Genomic DNA, 16,242 nt, shown 5'->3' on the forward strand with positions numbered 1-16,242 from the left:
TTAAAACTTATTCATACATGTTTTTTCCTTTAGATTAGATAATCTTTCTCAAGCCTGTGAGATAAATTTAGAGTAATTAATACTTCTTAGATAACTTCACAGGAGAAGTCATGACGAGTGTCTTACGAAATAGAGGAAGTCGGGGAGGTTTTTCGAGCGCGGTTCATGCTAATGCATTATCGGCCCTGCTATTTGATGGTTCTTGCATCGTTATTCGACATACTTTCCCAAGTGAGAGAAGGACTGTGGTTGATGTGGGAGAACCATGCTTTTGACAAATTCTCGCCAGCATTGCTAAGCTTTCAATTGCAGTTTTGAAAGATTTTCTTACAACTATTTTTTTCGCTCTGTTTTCTCTTAAAGAACAATGAATTATGCATAATGAAGTATTGTCTTATTCGGAAATATAGCCACACTTTTTTCACTCGTAAGGTCGAAGCAGGATGAACAATCTATCATTGGAAGAAACTAAATTAACAACCGAAACCTAGATTTGGGGTCATGGGATATAGAAGATAGCTGGTGCCCGAAAATGTTCGTTATTTTTAGGTCAGTGTGATATTTTAATGCTAAAGTTCACACGCTCTTTTCATCACGCTTCTGGTAAGAGATCTACGAAAATATTATAGCCAGGATAGACATAAACTCAACCACTCCGGGCCATAGACAGCTTTGTCTATACCACGACGTCATGAAACATGGCGTCAAGGTCCAATTTTTAAAACTTAGGTTAGCCCCAGATTTAAGCCTCGTATTTTTGTCTCTGATATTTATGGAGCCTGGGACCAGTTTACGTTATGTAGTATAAAAAGAGCTTCGCGTCAATGGCAATTTAAATGGCGTCGATTTAAATGTGTGGGAGAAATCCCAATTTAAAGTTGAGCTGCGATGACTTTGGGACGGTTGAGGACAAACATGCCATCAATATCATGTAAATTTAAGGTATGTTTGACTATTTTTCGGAAAAAAGACAAATATTACGGTGAAGTCCATATATGTGCTTCCCATTTATGAAACAGAAGTAAAGTGAACGTTTTTTTAGTCCCCGTGCACGGCCGTGGTTGTTGTGACAAGTTGTCTTATGCCATCATGGCCTCTGCCATCTATCGATTTGTCAGTATTCCTAAGGGTCTTTTTGTTTTTCGTTTCAGCCCATAGACGATCTTATCTCCTTCTTGAGAACAGTCTATCTACTTAATGATAATGGACTGTTGATTTAGACGATCTGACAAAAGCTTATTCAAACTAAACTTTTTTTGGTGTAATTTCAAATAATATTGACCAGGACTCTAAGGAAATTCATCCCAGGAAATTGCAGATGACATTGAAGTAAATATGTTATTTCATCAGTCGCTACCTTCCACGAAGTGTCTTTTCCACATGTCTTCGGAAAGGGATCGAGTCTGAATTTTCCTTGCGAATTTTTCATCGTGTACATGACTGCCCTTGTTTGAAAAAGCTAGAGGGCCCCCTTCAAATCAAGCAAACAAACCGGCAACTGACGGCTAAAGCTGGTCGAAGCGTGTTCCTTGAAATTCTTACCACTTTTAATACGAAGCATTTCTTTTAACATTCATGAGGAAAATTTCCGATGAGATTGCAGGAAATATGTTATTTGATTGGTCACTACCTTCCACGAGGTGTCGTCTAGACATTTTGCCAGAATGGAATAAAATTTAATAACAAACACTGCGAGCAAAGTACGCATTCGTGCAACACGTAGCGAGGCGATAAAACGTCTTCATAAAACTCTTGATCTTGCAAGCAACACCATTTAGGACTGGTGTAAGAGTCTTGAAACTCAGTTAATGTGATAATTTTTGGAGTTGCTGATACTTCACAGAAAACTCTTCTACATTAAAGCTATAATCTTATTACTAAGGAAAAATGAGTTGTATGGCGGAAAATCAAATACGCTACAAACAATTTTGAGCTAAGCATTTTATTTTATTCAAATCAAAGAGTGTCATTTAAATGTGAATTAAACTTTTTAAACTTAGTTACTTCAAACTTTACTCATCGTTCATATAAACGCAAAGAAACTCAGCAATAGAAAAAAGGTCTTTCTTTCCTCCAGATTACAAGATCCTTTTCAAGCCTGCAAGATAAAGATCCCATGCAACAACAACAACAACAAAAATATATATGTGTGTGTGTATATATTTGTTGCGATAGGGGAAAAACAGAGACACAGTACTTTCATCCCTATAAGCCTGTTTTTTGATTGCTCACTCATCAGGGGATTTTATTCTTTTATATTTTATTTGGTGAATAAGCAATCACGAAACAGCCGTGTTAGGATGAAAGTATAGTCTCTCTGTTTTTTTCTCCTATGACAACATATATCACACTCTACTTCTACGTATCAAGCACTATAAACAGAAAAATCAATACACAGACTTCCTATATACATATACATTAGTGTAACTGTCAATCGCTTAAAGCTCGAGCATGAAAAAATCATTTAATTTTTCTCTAAATTCCCAGCTCAGTGGTTGTAGCAATACACGAATTACCCAAGCAAACGCCTATAAAAGACGACCCAATCAAGTTTTGGACGATTATTATAGCATAGTTAGAAACTTAGCAAAGCTTTAATCTCACCCAAATCCTGTCTTAGACTATCTTCATCTAACACTTATACTTGGTTCTCTTACCGTTTTAAGCCACCTTATCTCAGTCCTTGTGACTAGTTTCAACAAATTAGCCAAATCTCCGTCTTCGGCGGCGACGGCGACGGCGAAACGCTCGGCTCAGTAGGCGCAAACCTATGAAAGGTAGAATCGGATCGGCTGATTTCTGCATTGGACCGGATAAGGGTTTATCATGTTTTTCTTCAACACTGTAGCCATTTATCTTTTCCCTCTCCTCTTCTGGCTCCTCATCGTCTCCGTCCTCTTCCTCACCATTCCAGTAGAACTCACTTTGGTCAAATAGATTAGCAAATATCAGTTTTGTCGAATCCGTATTCCAAATTTATAAAGTTCATTAAAAAAAACTCGTATCATTAAAGGCAAAACAGAATACCAAGAAAAAATTTCATTTTACCTCTCTAAATCGCCTGTAGTGTCATTGTTTTCATCATCATCAAACGAAAGCGCTAAGCCTATAGCGAGCACCAATCCAAAAAGGGCTATCAACAGCAGCTTGTTCATCTCGAAGTCTTCTGCGATGATCAATTGTGGATCCAAATGACTTAATTTATACCCTTTTGAATGGGGCGTTGACACCCCTTTTTTGGTCCTAGAACATGAAAAAATTCTAAATATCAGCTGCAAATAGTTGTAACAATATCATGAGTTGAGAGTATTCGCAAGTACCTCTTGTACGCTTGTAAGCGTCCAGATAAAAACATGATCCCAATGCAGTCTCCCAATGCCAGCTATTTATAACTACTAAAAATGTACAACGTTCAATATTTTTCACAGTCTTTCTTCTCATGTCTTTAATAACGCGCACTTTTTTTTTGGTTGATTTGTGTTCTATATATCACTTTTTCCCCCATACTGTAAGTAAGTGAATGTTCCTTACCCTACAAAGAAATCTCCCAGACTCAGCTTAATGTCGAACTAAGTTAGGGTGAAATAAGATTTTTGGAGATTTTTGCGAAAATACTGTATGAAGTGGAGATGTATTGATTCTGTGGAGTTGGCAAGAATATGGTGGGAATAGCTGTGATTGACGTCATACATCGCTTCCTAACGAGCCTAACTTCTGCGGATTATTAGCTTTATGACATCATTTTTTAAGTTTGCTCTTCTGACACAAATATTGAAATCTCAGTTTTCGTTGCCTGACAGTGTTTATATCATCTGAAAACTTAGAGACTCCAAACAATATAAATTTTTTTTTCTAAATACTTCTAACAATTCCTCTTAATTTTTTGGAGAAATTACTTTAATTACTACACTAAAAGGTAAATAGGGTATTTCAAGACTATAAAGTGATAACAATACACCATTAAAGACATTCACTCTTAAGTTGCACGGTGCACTTCCCATAATTGACGCCATTCTTAAAAGAGGAAAATCTAATGATATTTTTGTCACTTGTATGTTTTTATTTAGAAAAAAAAATGTATTGACCTTTAGCCTGATACCCTTAACGTTTTTCTTACTGTTGTATTTGACGAAGGAACGTTTTTGACCATTCGTCGATGGATGTAATGTGCGTCTGTTGATTCCCTCTAATCATATCTTCATAATATATTTCTTAATTTATCGTTCATACTTTTATTTTATGTTGGTACATACCTTCTTTTTTTTTTTTTTTTAATATTGAAAAAAATTACTAATCTTAAAAATAGTTAAACAAAATTAGACCAAAAACCACAAATAAGCCTAGAAATAGAATACTTGACGGCTTGACTATTATTTTTGCCATGGGAATGATATAAGCTGCTGAAAATCTTAAATGGACAACAAATCACCAATAAATAGATTAGTAATAACATTTTCCCGCTTTCTTCCGACACAACTTAAATGACGATGAGTTATAAGGAAAAACAAATTTTTTGGAGTCAGAATCAAAGTGAGAATTGTCGATCGACCGACATTCAATTTTATAATCGTAAAAAGTTGTATTAAAAAAAAAAAAGGGACGAACAAAGAAAAAAACATCAGCCATCATCGAATTTCCACTGTGCTTTTAAACCCTCACCACCCACTAAGGTTAAGTACTGAATTAAACTTTAGAGAACGCATGGAGATTCTTTTTGGCTTTTTGACGTATAACGACGCAATACATGTGTTGTTGTACAATGCAGTCTCCCACAGCCAAGTATGGTAAGGGTTGCTCTGTGTTAGACGCCATACATCGCTTCCTAATGAGCCTAGCTTTTCCGGTTGATTATGTCTCATAATATCATTTTATACGTTTGTTTTTCTGCTAGAAATATTAGAATATCATTTTTCGTCGCTTGACAGTTTTCATCTCATGTAATGGCTTAGATACTCAATATCAAAAATTACCTTTATTTTAAAACATTTAAAAATGTCCTCACGCATTTCCTGCGAAATTAACTCAACGTACCGGCTAGATGCATGGCGTATTTCAAGACTACACTGGCTACACCATTTAGGACATTCACTCTCTCTGAGAAGCTGCACGTTGCACTTCCCATAATCGCCGCCTTTCTTAAAAGAGGAAAATTTAATCATTTATTTGTTAGTCGTATGTGTTTCCTCTCAACAAAATTGTATTGACCTTCAGCTTGATACCCTATCGCCCTCTTGACAACATCTAAACTTATCGGTTATTGCATTATAAGTTAAGTTTATGAAATATAAATAAAACATGCAACTAAGTAATTTTCTCTACCTTTAGGAATCGGGAGAGTCATCAGGAAAAAAAAAGTACATCCAGGTTTTGAATAAACAGTATAATACTTGTTCGCGCAAAGATCTTCGTTCCTCAGTTGTGCGACACAATTAGCTACATAATATAAGTGGCAATCGAATATTAAAACGAGGGCAGGGAATTCCATGGAAATGGGAATCTCCTTAAAGGTCAGAAAAGAATAAAAAGCAACACGGAAAAGGAAATGAATGAATAATCATTATTCATTTCAGTATTTCTCATAGAATTTGAGATCTACATCTTTTCTCCTTTTTTCGTGTTTCTCACTTGTATCTTATGTTGTGGAGGGTCATTGATATTTTTTGTGTATTGTTAATCCCTTTTGGAGTTATTAAAATTTTGATCATCGGTCACAAGCATTTATGTTAGCGAAGACTTTTCTTCCACTTTGTTTTTGAAGTTCGTACGTGACCTCCTTAATACAGTGATTTTCAAAACGCCCTCTGTTTTTATTAGGTCTTGTTTAGTTTTGTTTGTTTTTGTTATTGTTGTTGTTTTTATGGGAATGAATGTTTTCTTTCCCTTTCCATCCTGATTTCAATTTGAGAAAATCATTTTCATTCGGTTTTATGAAAAATCTTAAGGGTTTGTTTGATTTGCAGGGAATCCTATTCCCAGAGATTGGCAAGGAGCTCTAAAAGTTTCTTTTGGGTTTGGTCCTGGTTTTCGGACGCCTAACAGCACCGCGCGACTTCATGTTAATAACAAAGTAGAAATAAAATCCATTTATAATGTTATTGGAACAATTTATGGTCGCGAGAAACCATACAGATACGTATTAATCGGCAGTCATCGAGATGCTTGGTTTTTGGGAGCCGCTGACCCTTCAAGTGGCATCGCAGCTCTATTGGAAATATCGCGCGCTGTCAGCAAGATGCTTCGAGAAGGATGGAGACCTCGACGAACCTTGAAGTTCTGTAGTTGGGGGGCGGAGGAGTTTGGCTTGATTGGCTCAATAGAATGGGTAGAACAAAATCAGAAGATTCTATCCGATAGAGCCGTTGTTTCTTTGAACACAGACGTGGCTGTTGGTGGCAATTACGTATTGGCAACCCAAAATTGCCCTCTTCTCTCGACAGCCATATTTGATTGGGCCAAGAAAGTCAAAGATCCCAACGCACACGGGAATAAAACTAGTCATTATGACATAATGGTGGAAAGAATGCCTTCACCCAGCAATCCCAGCGAGCCCTATGTTGTACCTTACCTTTTTCTCAGTGATTACTTGCCTTTATATATGTATCTGGGGATACCTTCCGCCGATTTCAGCTACTTCTTCGGACCCAGAATGGAACTGTACCCTGTCTATCACACGCAAGAAGACAATTTCTATTGGATGAAAACATTCATTGATCCTAAGTTTGAGTTTCACGAGGCTGTTACAAAATTTGAAGGAGGCTTGCTTATAGAACTGTCAGTCATCTCTATTTTACCATTCGATGTCAAGCGTTACGCAAATGCTCTACTAGCCGGCTATAAAGTACTACCCACAAAAATGCATAGCGAAACACTTCCGACTAAATACATTCAAAGAGCAATTTATAACTTTATGAATGCCAGCCATACTTTCGAACGAGCAAAGTCAAAAATTAATCTGAACACTGCTGATCCATTGCGCGTGCGCATGGTCAATGATCAAATGGTGCAAATTGAGAAGGCTTTCATCAGTTCTTCGACGCTTTCCGAAAGTTTTATATCCCGACACTTGTTTTCGCGCACAGCTTTACCTTTCCCAGGGGTGTTCCAGGCATATAAAAAAGGAGACATAAATGAAGTGAAAAAGCACATGACGTTAGTGGTGGAAGCTATCTCTTCTGCAACGAAAATCTTACAGTTGCCACCTCCTGCCTAAGGTAATAGTGATAAGCTATGTCAGATTACACAAAAGCACATTTTTTTATTACCACGCTACGTCCTTTTTGTTAATTTATTGTAGCCGACCTATAATTGTTTCATTGCAAAAACCTTTTAGGAGTAAAACAGGAAAGATCAAACAAGGCAAAAAAAGCAGAGCAGAAACGAAAACAAACAACAACATAAAACAGGATATAAAATAGAACCTAACGCGCTTAAGGTCCCTTTCATGTTAAAGATCTAGGATCTCCTACAGGAAACTTTTTATTATCTTCGTCCCCTCCTTTTTATTACTTTATCGCAAAGCTCAAAAACTCGGTGAGAGCAATTGAGTTCCATCATGAAGTAGCGCAGAAATACATTCTAAACAGACGCCTTTAGTATTATTATTATTATCATTATTATTATGATTTATTTCGTTGATAACGTAAATTATTTACCGTAAAGAGTTTAAAAGCTGACGTTTGGAGCGTTAGCCCTTTAATATCGCTCTGACAAAGGGCTAACACTCAAAACGCCAGCTTTTAAACTCTTTACGGTGGCCGATCTACATTATAAACTCAGTTGATAAGACTAAATTTCCCTGTTATACTCTCCCAAGAACGCAGCACCACAGTTCCTTCAAAAAATTACCCCCTTTACTCAAGGAGAGGCTTTCTGCGTCCCTATTTTTAACAAAGTCGTCAAGGTGACACTTAAATATACGTTAAATATCGTAAGTGCAGTTCTTGGTAATCATAGTGGCTACTGTTTTGCATTTTTTTTTAGGTACTTGCTTAAAACATTGAGGGTATAAAGTGAACATCTAGTCTGTTCTTTTACTTGCCTGGTTAACGCTGAATGCAGTTTACATATCGCAGTATTATGTTTTTCTCCTGATAAGAATTTTGATTAAATATAGACCGTGATTTGTTCCACTTCATTCGACTCTTGCATGTTAAATTCATGTTTAGGTGCGAACAAAATTGATGTCTCTAAATGAAAGAGAAATGTAAGTAGACATAAATAAAGCAAATGTAACTATGAGTGCAAAAATTCAATTGTAGGCAAATGCAAGAAAAACTGATGAATAGAAAAGAATTAAAATGATGATTTACCCAGCTTGCGCTTTGTCTTGTCGACAGTTAAGGTGGTCTCTAATGACCTTATGAGTGACCGTAACCGGCCGTAAGACCCTAAACTCCAGTCCTAAGATGATTTTCGTTCCTTTCAACGAGTGTTTTACATACCCGAACGACATGATTGTTTTCACTCCTATTCAAAACACTTCCCATCATTGCTTTGGTGAATAATACAAAAAAGGAGGAGGCTTTAAAGTCACTTCTTTAAATACACGTATTGCTAGATTCTTGAAAAAAATATAAATCATAATGACCGTGAAAAAATTTAATCTTAGAGACCACAAAATGAACTTGACCTAGTTTCGAACAAACTGTTTACATGTAAAGTTATAAACGTAAGTTTAATCATAGCTGCATGATGGTTCTCTCACTAATTTGTCCACTTGCACTTTTTACATTAAAATCTAAAAAATAAATCTATTCACTTGTGCATTTGCTGAATATCTATCCTCGAGATGAAACTGACTTTCTCATCTAGGCTGACTCCCACAAAGTACCCTTGAAATCTTTGACTGTCAAGTATCATCAATAACAACAATTAAAATACATGTCTATAGAACACAAATCAACCAAAAAAAAAAGTGCGCGTTATTAAAGACATGAGAAGAAAGACTGTAAAAAAAAATTGGACGTTGTACATTTTTAGTTATAAATAAATGTCTAACAATCCCTACCCGCAAAGTAGCCGAGCTAATCGAAACAGGAAAGAAATAAACATTAAAATATATTCTTGGATAACAAGTTTAACCCAACAAAGGAAAGGACCAAGAGCGCATGCACACTTCAACAATAAAAAACTGTACGATAAATGATAAATACGCCAATTAGGCATCACCTATCACAACTGTAATAAAGTTTATACGCAGAAAGAAAATGAAACTTAAATATTTTAATTTTCTTAATTTATCATCTCAGTGTGGAGGTCAACATAAGCGTCCTCTCGCATCAAAATATTCAGCAGCAGCATTCACCTATCGTCACAACTACGTCCATGCCAATATCAAACGCCCTAGAGAGAAACAGAAATAACTCAAAAACATTAACAATCTCATGAACAAAAACGATTTCAAAAGAAATAAAAATGATCATTAAGTTTATCGTAGGTATATTGGTTTGCAATTACTTGGACCTTCGCATTTCCTTTGTGTCTTGTTCTTATATAGGAAAGGGAGATTTATTTTCACTTTGGAAACACAGGCACTTATATCAGATTAAGTTGTATGATCGAAGGAACAGGGAATCACTAGCATTAATTATGTCCCATTTTGTACTTTTAAAGCGATGTTGTTTGAACTTCAATCCTTTGTAACAGTGTGCTCTTATTCATCAACTATTTCAAAATTATAGCCCGAGATTTCTATCGCGTGATATTTAATAAGGGTGAAGCCCGATTCAACCATGACGCAAAGAAATATAGAGCGAACGGGGTAATTGTCTTTATAGTTAGTATAAATATACAGGTCGTTCAAAACTTAAACTCATATTTTTACTTTAATCCTTTTTACGGGTCGCACAATTTTAGGCTACTCGTTTTATTCGCTATCTGTCACAGAGATAGCGAGTGGCGTGGTCAGTCAGATCGTTGCATTAATAGCGAACACCAGTAGGTGGTCCGAATGAAAATTTATTACGTCAATTATTACTGACGGTTGTTTAATTTAATTTTGACGTAACAGTTGACGATCACAGAATTGAGACGTATTTCCCTTTGGCCGAAACTACAATGATGGAGTAATTCTCGATGGTCCTTGGGAAGACAAAGGCAATTTAAAATATAGACAACATTAACTTTTGTTTTTAAAGAAAAAGATTGGTGACTTAATCAGAAGCTACAATAGCTTTGATTTGCACTTTGGCGATGCTTTTCATTCCCCCTTTCATATTTTCCTCAATATTTTAATATTATTCCAGCGAAAAGAAAAAATCTCTTTACGATTTGCAAGTAAAAGGAATGAATGAGTTTGATTATATTAGAACATCAATTTCCGTCTCGTTAACTATCGACATTGTTTGAAAAGTGAACCTTGTACTCATTATTTTATTTATTCTTCATCGACTATTGCTGTATGGTATATCCTTATCGTGAATCCTATGTCAAAATTGATAGCCCGCACGAAAAAAAGAAAAAAATAACGAGAAAAAATGAGATATATTAAAAAAAAAGGCACAAAGTTGTTGAGAAATATTATGGGTGGAAAGTATATTACGCCATTACATCTTCCTTTTTCTTTTTATTTTTCTCCTATCCTCTTTAGTTTGTCCTCAGCGATAAGAATATTTAAACATGTTCTTTTCGTTTTATCATCAAGGGTGACTTATTTTTAAAGTAGGATTTGCGTCGCATAACTTGAAGACAAAAGACTTTTGCACCTACATCGATCGTTTTAGTTATTTCAATGTGATGACCTAAAGTTGAACACTTTCAACGTGAAGCAATTACAAAGCTGGAAAAGAATATTTACACGAGTTAGAGTACTCCAAAATTCTTGAAACGTTCGGGAACAATATTTCAGTATGTTTTGAGTTTTAGTTCACCGTGCAGGTAAACGTTTTTTACATGTATGTAAAACATATCAGGTTCGTTTGATCTTTTCGTAGGTTCTTTGGCTCGATTGTATGCAGAGCATGGTTAAATTGGACACTCCCCTGATATGCCGCTTAAGCTTGCCAAAAAAAGTTTTCTTTGTTAAAAAATCAAAATAAGCTTCAGAAACAATTTTTTTTCAATGTGCAGCAACATAAGAAACTTGTAGTTCATAGCAACATCCACATCACAATACGTACGTTTAGAGAAAAACAGAAAAACAACATAAAAACGTAATTGCTTTTAAATACCCTTCATTAATGTGAAAGGGGGATGTTATTAAGCGAATAATTTTTGTAGCTGTTAGTAAATGTTTCATTGATATGTGTATTTCGTCTTATTTCTACCAACCAGAGCATGCCTTTGGGGATTTTTAGCAAACCCCTTTGTGCTCGTTAGAGCGAGACTAAACAACGCTCCACACAAGGCACGTTTGAACTGTTTTTTCGTTTTGTTTTTGTTTTTGTTTCAAATTTCAATTTCTACATGGTGAACACGGTCGCTGGTGCACTGTAGCCAATCAAGCTATTAATCCAAAAGAACCTATGACTCCTGAGGAGTCTAGCGATTTTAATCTTTTCGCACGACTTAGGTATTCCTTTTATGACATAAAGAATGGAGTCCTCAACCAGCGAGTAATGATCGAAACGTTGACGGTACATTTTCAGTGCAGAGGAGTGGAAAAGATACTCAAGTTCAAGGTTGAACCATGCAAAGAAAGTTAACATTTTAGTTGCAAAGACTACTTAAGAAGAGATTTCATTAAATTTAAAGAGCAGTTCCTTATTGTTAGTGTTAAAACCATTGATAACTGTTTCTGTATATGATATAATAAACGTAACATGTCAGAAGGATTGTTTTTATCCTTTAAATTAAAGTGAAAGATTGATGCGAATTTGACTGAAGGATTAAATGGTATTAATTTTTGTTTAGATTAAATTTTTAACTTCACCTCAATGAACTCTTGTCATAAATATGGTAAAAACAATTCATCCTGTCATCTGCAGCATGAAGAATATAGATAATCTAGTTGTCTAAGGAAGTTTCATTCTCGAACTATACTTTTTTATGCGATGATTTCCGTTTCTTAATTGATTTTCATTTGCCCATCGTGAAGGCCACGTCTGTTCCAATACCGATAGCCCTGGCGACAAACAAAAAAACAATAACAAAATTGATACACCTTTAGAATCGAAAAAAATCTAAGAAGAAATATAAATAACTGTACGTTTTGACAAAGTCGAAAAGGGCATTATAAGGTTTCAAGAGTATTAGGCCGAAGGTTGTTACAATTTTGGTAAAAGGAAAAACATACGAAGCCTATATCAAGGAAAATAATGATCAAAGTTTCCTTTCTAAAAAGGAGAAAAATTCAAGTCGTTAAGGGTTGCATCAATAATGGCGTATAACTGTCATTGTAGCCTTCAAATACACTTGACGATGAGAGGTGGAAGTCTCCAATTTTACTTAATCCACACGAGATAAAACAGTTAAACAGCGAAATTAGTACATAGATTTTACTGTCAAAAAATGGAAATGATGGAATGAAATATAATGAACCAAAAAACAAAACGCGAATAGTCAGGCTCATTTGGAAACGCTGTGTTTTATCAAACACCAAAATTTAGCCATCGGCGCGTCTTCTTTTCAAAATGACTGAGTTAATATTTTATGTTCACTTGATATTATCCCAATGATTGGAGTGCATTGGTTTTACCTTTCACACTTACACCTAAAGCTGAGACTTGAGGCTCTCTTTGCAAACTCAGGAACAAAACAAGAAAAAATGGACAGAAAAAAAAAAGGATTTGCGATGTGAAGGCCATATTAAGATGAAATGAAGATTAAGCCAAATATCGCTCGTTTAACATTTTCAGTAGTTATATAAATAGCCGGGAGACTGTATTGAAATCATGTTTTGATCTTGATGCTCATGGACGTAAAAGAAGTATTTGTATATAATCTTGAGTCAATATCTATCATGACAGTAATTAGTATTTTTTTTGTTGTTTTTGGACCAAAAAAGGTCTGCCCACGCCCCATCCAAAGCGTAAAAGTTGTGCCGCTTGAATCAAAAATTGATCATCGAGGTAGACTTCGAGATGAACAAGACTCTCTTATAAGCTCTGCTTGGCTTGATGCTTGCCATAAGCTTGGGATTTTCGTCTGACGAGGACGAAAACCAGGCGAAGTATACCGCGACAAAGGAAGTCAGAGACGATTTAGATAGGTAAATATATCAAAATATATTTTTAAATCTCTATCATCATTATTATCCTTTGCACCATGAATTATGGTAGGTTTTTTGATGCACTTAATAGATGCAGATTCAGAAAAACTGATATATTTTTCGTTTAAACCAAAGTGACTTCGACTGGAATAGTGAGGACGAAGACAACGATGAGCCAAAAGTAGAGAAGGAAAGATAGACGGTTACATCGTTGAAGGCGAAGCTGATAAACCCTTGTCCGGCCCACTGCAGAAATCAGCTGATCCAATCTTCACGGTCATTTCGCGCTTAATCCGCCGTGGCATCCGCCGAAGACGTCGTCGAAGGAGACAAGGCTAATGCATTGAGACCAGTCACAAGGAGATAAGGTGGCTTTAAATGGTAAGAGAAAAAAGTTCATGAGATAGAAGATGTTATAAGCCAGGATTTGAGTGAACTAGAGACTTTGCTAAACTACTAAATTACTGAATCATTTTTGTATCATAGTTTATCATAAATTTAAATCAAAGAAATCAGAGGCCCTTCCCATCCTTTGCCGACTCCCTCACCAATAGTAATTTGTGTATGGTTACAACCACCGAACTGGGTATTTAGAGAAAAAAAGTATCATCATTTATTGCTCGAACTCTAAACAATTGTCAGAACAACTGTTTGAAATACGTTTCTTTCGTTTTTTCTTACGTTTTAAACTTGCTTTACTTACTGGACTTTATCTCACCAGAATATCCAGAATAGTTTCTTTTTAAAAGATCTAACTTTTTAAGACGTAGTGGCAACAGCCACTCTTATGTGTAGTTACACCTTAAGTAACTACACGTAACTAGACCTTAATTTGTCTAACGTATGTAATGGTTACCTTGCAGGCTTGATAAGGATCATTTAATCTGGAGAAAGCGAAACAACTCTTCTTTTTCTTATTGCTGAGTCTGTAACATTTGTAGTAAGCTGATTCAACAATTTTAATGATATGTTTTTAAATGATGGTGGTTAATTTCAATAAACGGAAAGCAAAATAACGACTTGTCTTCTCTGTAATGTATTTACCCATCTTGCAACTTACTCCTCTTTGGTAATGAGATTACATTTTCAATCAGTCATTCCCATCGACGTTGATTGAAATGCAAATATTTTCAGTGTATCTTATATTCAAAAGAAACTACGCTATTGATTGCCCTGAGTTTATGTTTAGTGTTTGACCTGCCCCGTGTTATCAAACTTGCGGCTCATTTATGAATTTTTATATTCCTTTAAAGCAACCATAAATGATCTCGGCTTCCTCCGTTCGCTACCACTAAGGAAAACGTTTGCCAATGTGCATAAAGCTTCGGAATAATCTCGACTTTTTAAAAACTGAACCGAGTCCTCCTCCCAGTAAGTTTTAACTCGTAGCTCGGAGCAAGATACTGAGCTTAGGGTTGTAAAGTTTCAACGCAGGCTGCTCTAGACCCCATCCTCCGAACTTGCCTCTTATAGTTGAACACACTTCTTGGATTTGAAATCACGTGTGAATTTCGAGTAAAATTAATATTTAGACCCCACTGAGTACACTGCTTAGCGCTGCATTTTTATTTATTCTTTCAGCTCGGGTCGAAAAACAATAAAAATATTATGTGATTATTTTGTGGTCTTGGAGTTCGGAAAAAGTGTTTGATTTAGAAAGTTTTCAGTATGAAAGAAAATTTAATAAGTACACTCAGCAATATCGAAAAATGGCGAAATTAACATGAAAAAAATTATTCTATTCTAGCGGTGAAGAGTAACAAACTCACACGTTTTAGGGGATGAAAACATTACTTATAACATGCAACGTTTATTATATTTCATACAGAGGTAATTGTCAAGTTAAGAGCACCATAACTCATAATCAGGAACACCTTTCAAAATCTTGATGATATCTCCTCTACTATTTTTATTTAATAATGATACATACATACATACATACATACATACATACATATATATATATATGCAAAAGCCTTATGTTTTACATAGTATAGTAGAATAATAATATTTTTATTTGTGCTTGAGCTTCTAGTTAAGACTTGAGTAATTTCCCTTTCCGCTTATAAATCAAAATGTACCGTGAACGTTTTTATCATTGCCTACCAGCTGAAAACTCAATTCTTTTAGCCATACGTAGACAGCTTATTTGAGCATTGCATAGCTAAAGAGGGGTAGGCCTATTTGCTAATCTCGTCTGATGAATGTAAATCGAGGAAGATTGTTCCATGCATATATTCCACTGGATCAGAGGCAGTACCGTTGTCTTGCCTTATTAACATTAAACGTCTTTATTTAAATCAATAGGAAAATGCCATAATTTCAACTCTTCTTATTGGGTATTTGTGGTTTAATATCTTAACAAGGAAGCCAGTAGCCAGTGTAGACTTGAAATACGCCATGCATCTAGCCGGTACGTTGAGGTAATTTCGCAGGAAATGCGTGAGGAAATGTTGGAATTGTTTAAAAATAAAGGTAATTTTTGATATTGTTTCGAGTCTCTAAGCCATTACATGAGATAAAAACTGTCAAGCGACGAAAAATGATATTCTGATATTTCTAGCAGAAAGACAAACGTATAAAACGATATGATGAGAAATTATCAATCGGGGCTCATTAGGAAACGATGTATGGCATCTAACACAGAGCAACTCTTACCATACTTGGCTGTGGGAGATTGCATTGTATAACGACACAATTTAACACAACACGTGTACTGCGTCGTTATACGTCAAAAAGCCAAAAAGGAAATTCCATGCTTTCTCCAAAGTTTAATTCAGTACGTAACCTTAGTGGGTGGTGAGGGTTTAAAAGAACAGCGGAAATTCGATGATGGCTGATGTTTTTTTTGTTTATCCTTTTTTTTTTAATATAATTTTTTACGATTATGAAATTGAACATCGGTCGATCGACAATTCTCACTTTGACTTTGACTTCCAAAATTTTTTTTTCCTTATTCTAACTCATCGTCTTCTGAGATGTATCGGAAGAAAGCGGGAAAATGTTATTACTAATCTATTTATTGGTGATTTGTTGTCCATTGAATATTTTCAGCAGCTTCCATCATTCCCATGTCAGAAATAATAGTCAAGCCG

The 16,242-nt window shown here is 35.5% G+C and overlaps 2 protein-coding genes across 2 annotated transcripts; one reads left to right on the forward strand and one right to left on the reverse strand.

Moving 5' to 3' along the window:
• Positions 1-1,963: 1,963 nt before the first annotated feature.
• On the reverse strand, positions 1,964-3,161 carry LOC136284041 (uncharacterized). The gene is made up of 3 exons (XM_066173784.1): positions 3,049-3,161; positions 2,658-2,923; positions 1,964-2,098 (listed from the first exon to the last, which is right to left on the reverse strand). Exons 1-2 carry the CDS (start codon positions 3,153-3,155, stop codon positions 2,704-2,706), a joined length of 327 nt encoding a protein of 108 aa, XP_066029881.1. The 5' UTR covers positions 3,156-3,161; the 3' UTR covers positions 1,964-2,098; positions 2,658-2,703.
• A 1,598-nt stretch (positions 3,162-4,759) lies between these two features.
• Positions 4,760-7,210, forward strand: LOC131795165 (N-acetylated-alpha-linked acidic dipeptidase 2). The gene is made up of 2 exons (XM_059112734.2): positions 4,760-4,784; positions 5,961-7,210. The coding sequence occupies exons 1-2, from the start codon at positions 4,760-4,762 to the stop codon at positions 7,208-7,210; spliced, it is 1,275 nt and encodes a 424-aa protein (XP_058968717.2).
• The last annotated feature ends 9,032 nt before the right edge of the window (positions 7,211-16,242 follow it).

This window comes from Pocillopora verrucosa, chromosome 10, assembly GCF_036669915.1.
Source record: "Pocillopora verrucosa isolate sample1 chromosome 10, ASM3666991v2, whole genome shotgun sequence".
In the NCBI taxonomy this organism is placed as follows: Eukaryota; Metazoa; Cnidaria; class Anthozoa; order Scleractinia; family Pocilloporidae; genus Pocillopora; species Pocillopora verrucosa.

Excerpts from the sequence above, each read along its gene's own strand:
- LOC136284041 (XM_066173784.1), bottom strand. The coding sequence starts at position 3,155 with ATGAACAAGCTGCTGTTGATAGCCCTTTTTGGATTGGTGCTCGCTATA. Across the intron at positions 2,924-3,048 it reads ACTACAGGCGATTTAGAGAG|TGAGTTCTACTGGAATGGTG; the intron begins GTAAAATGAAAT and ends ATTTGACCAAAG.
- LOC131795165 (XM_059112734.2), top strand. The coding sequence starts at position 4,760 with ATGCAGTCTCCCACAGCCAAGTATG. Across the intron at positions 4,785-5,960 it reads GTCTCCCACAGCCAAGTATG|GGAATCCTATTCCCAGAGAT; the intron begins GTAAGGGTTGCT and ends TTTGATTTGCAG.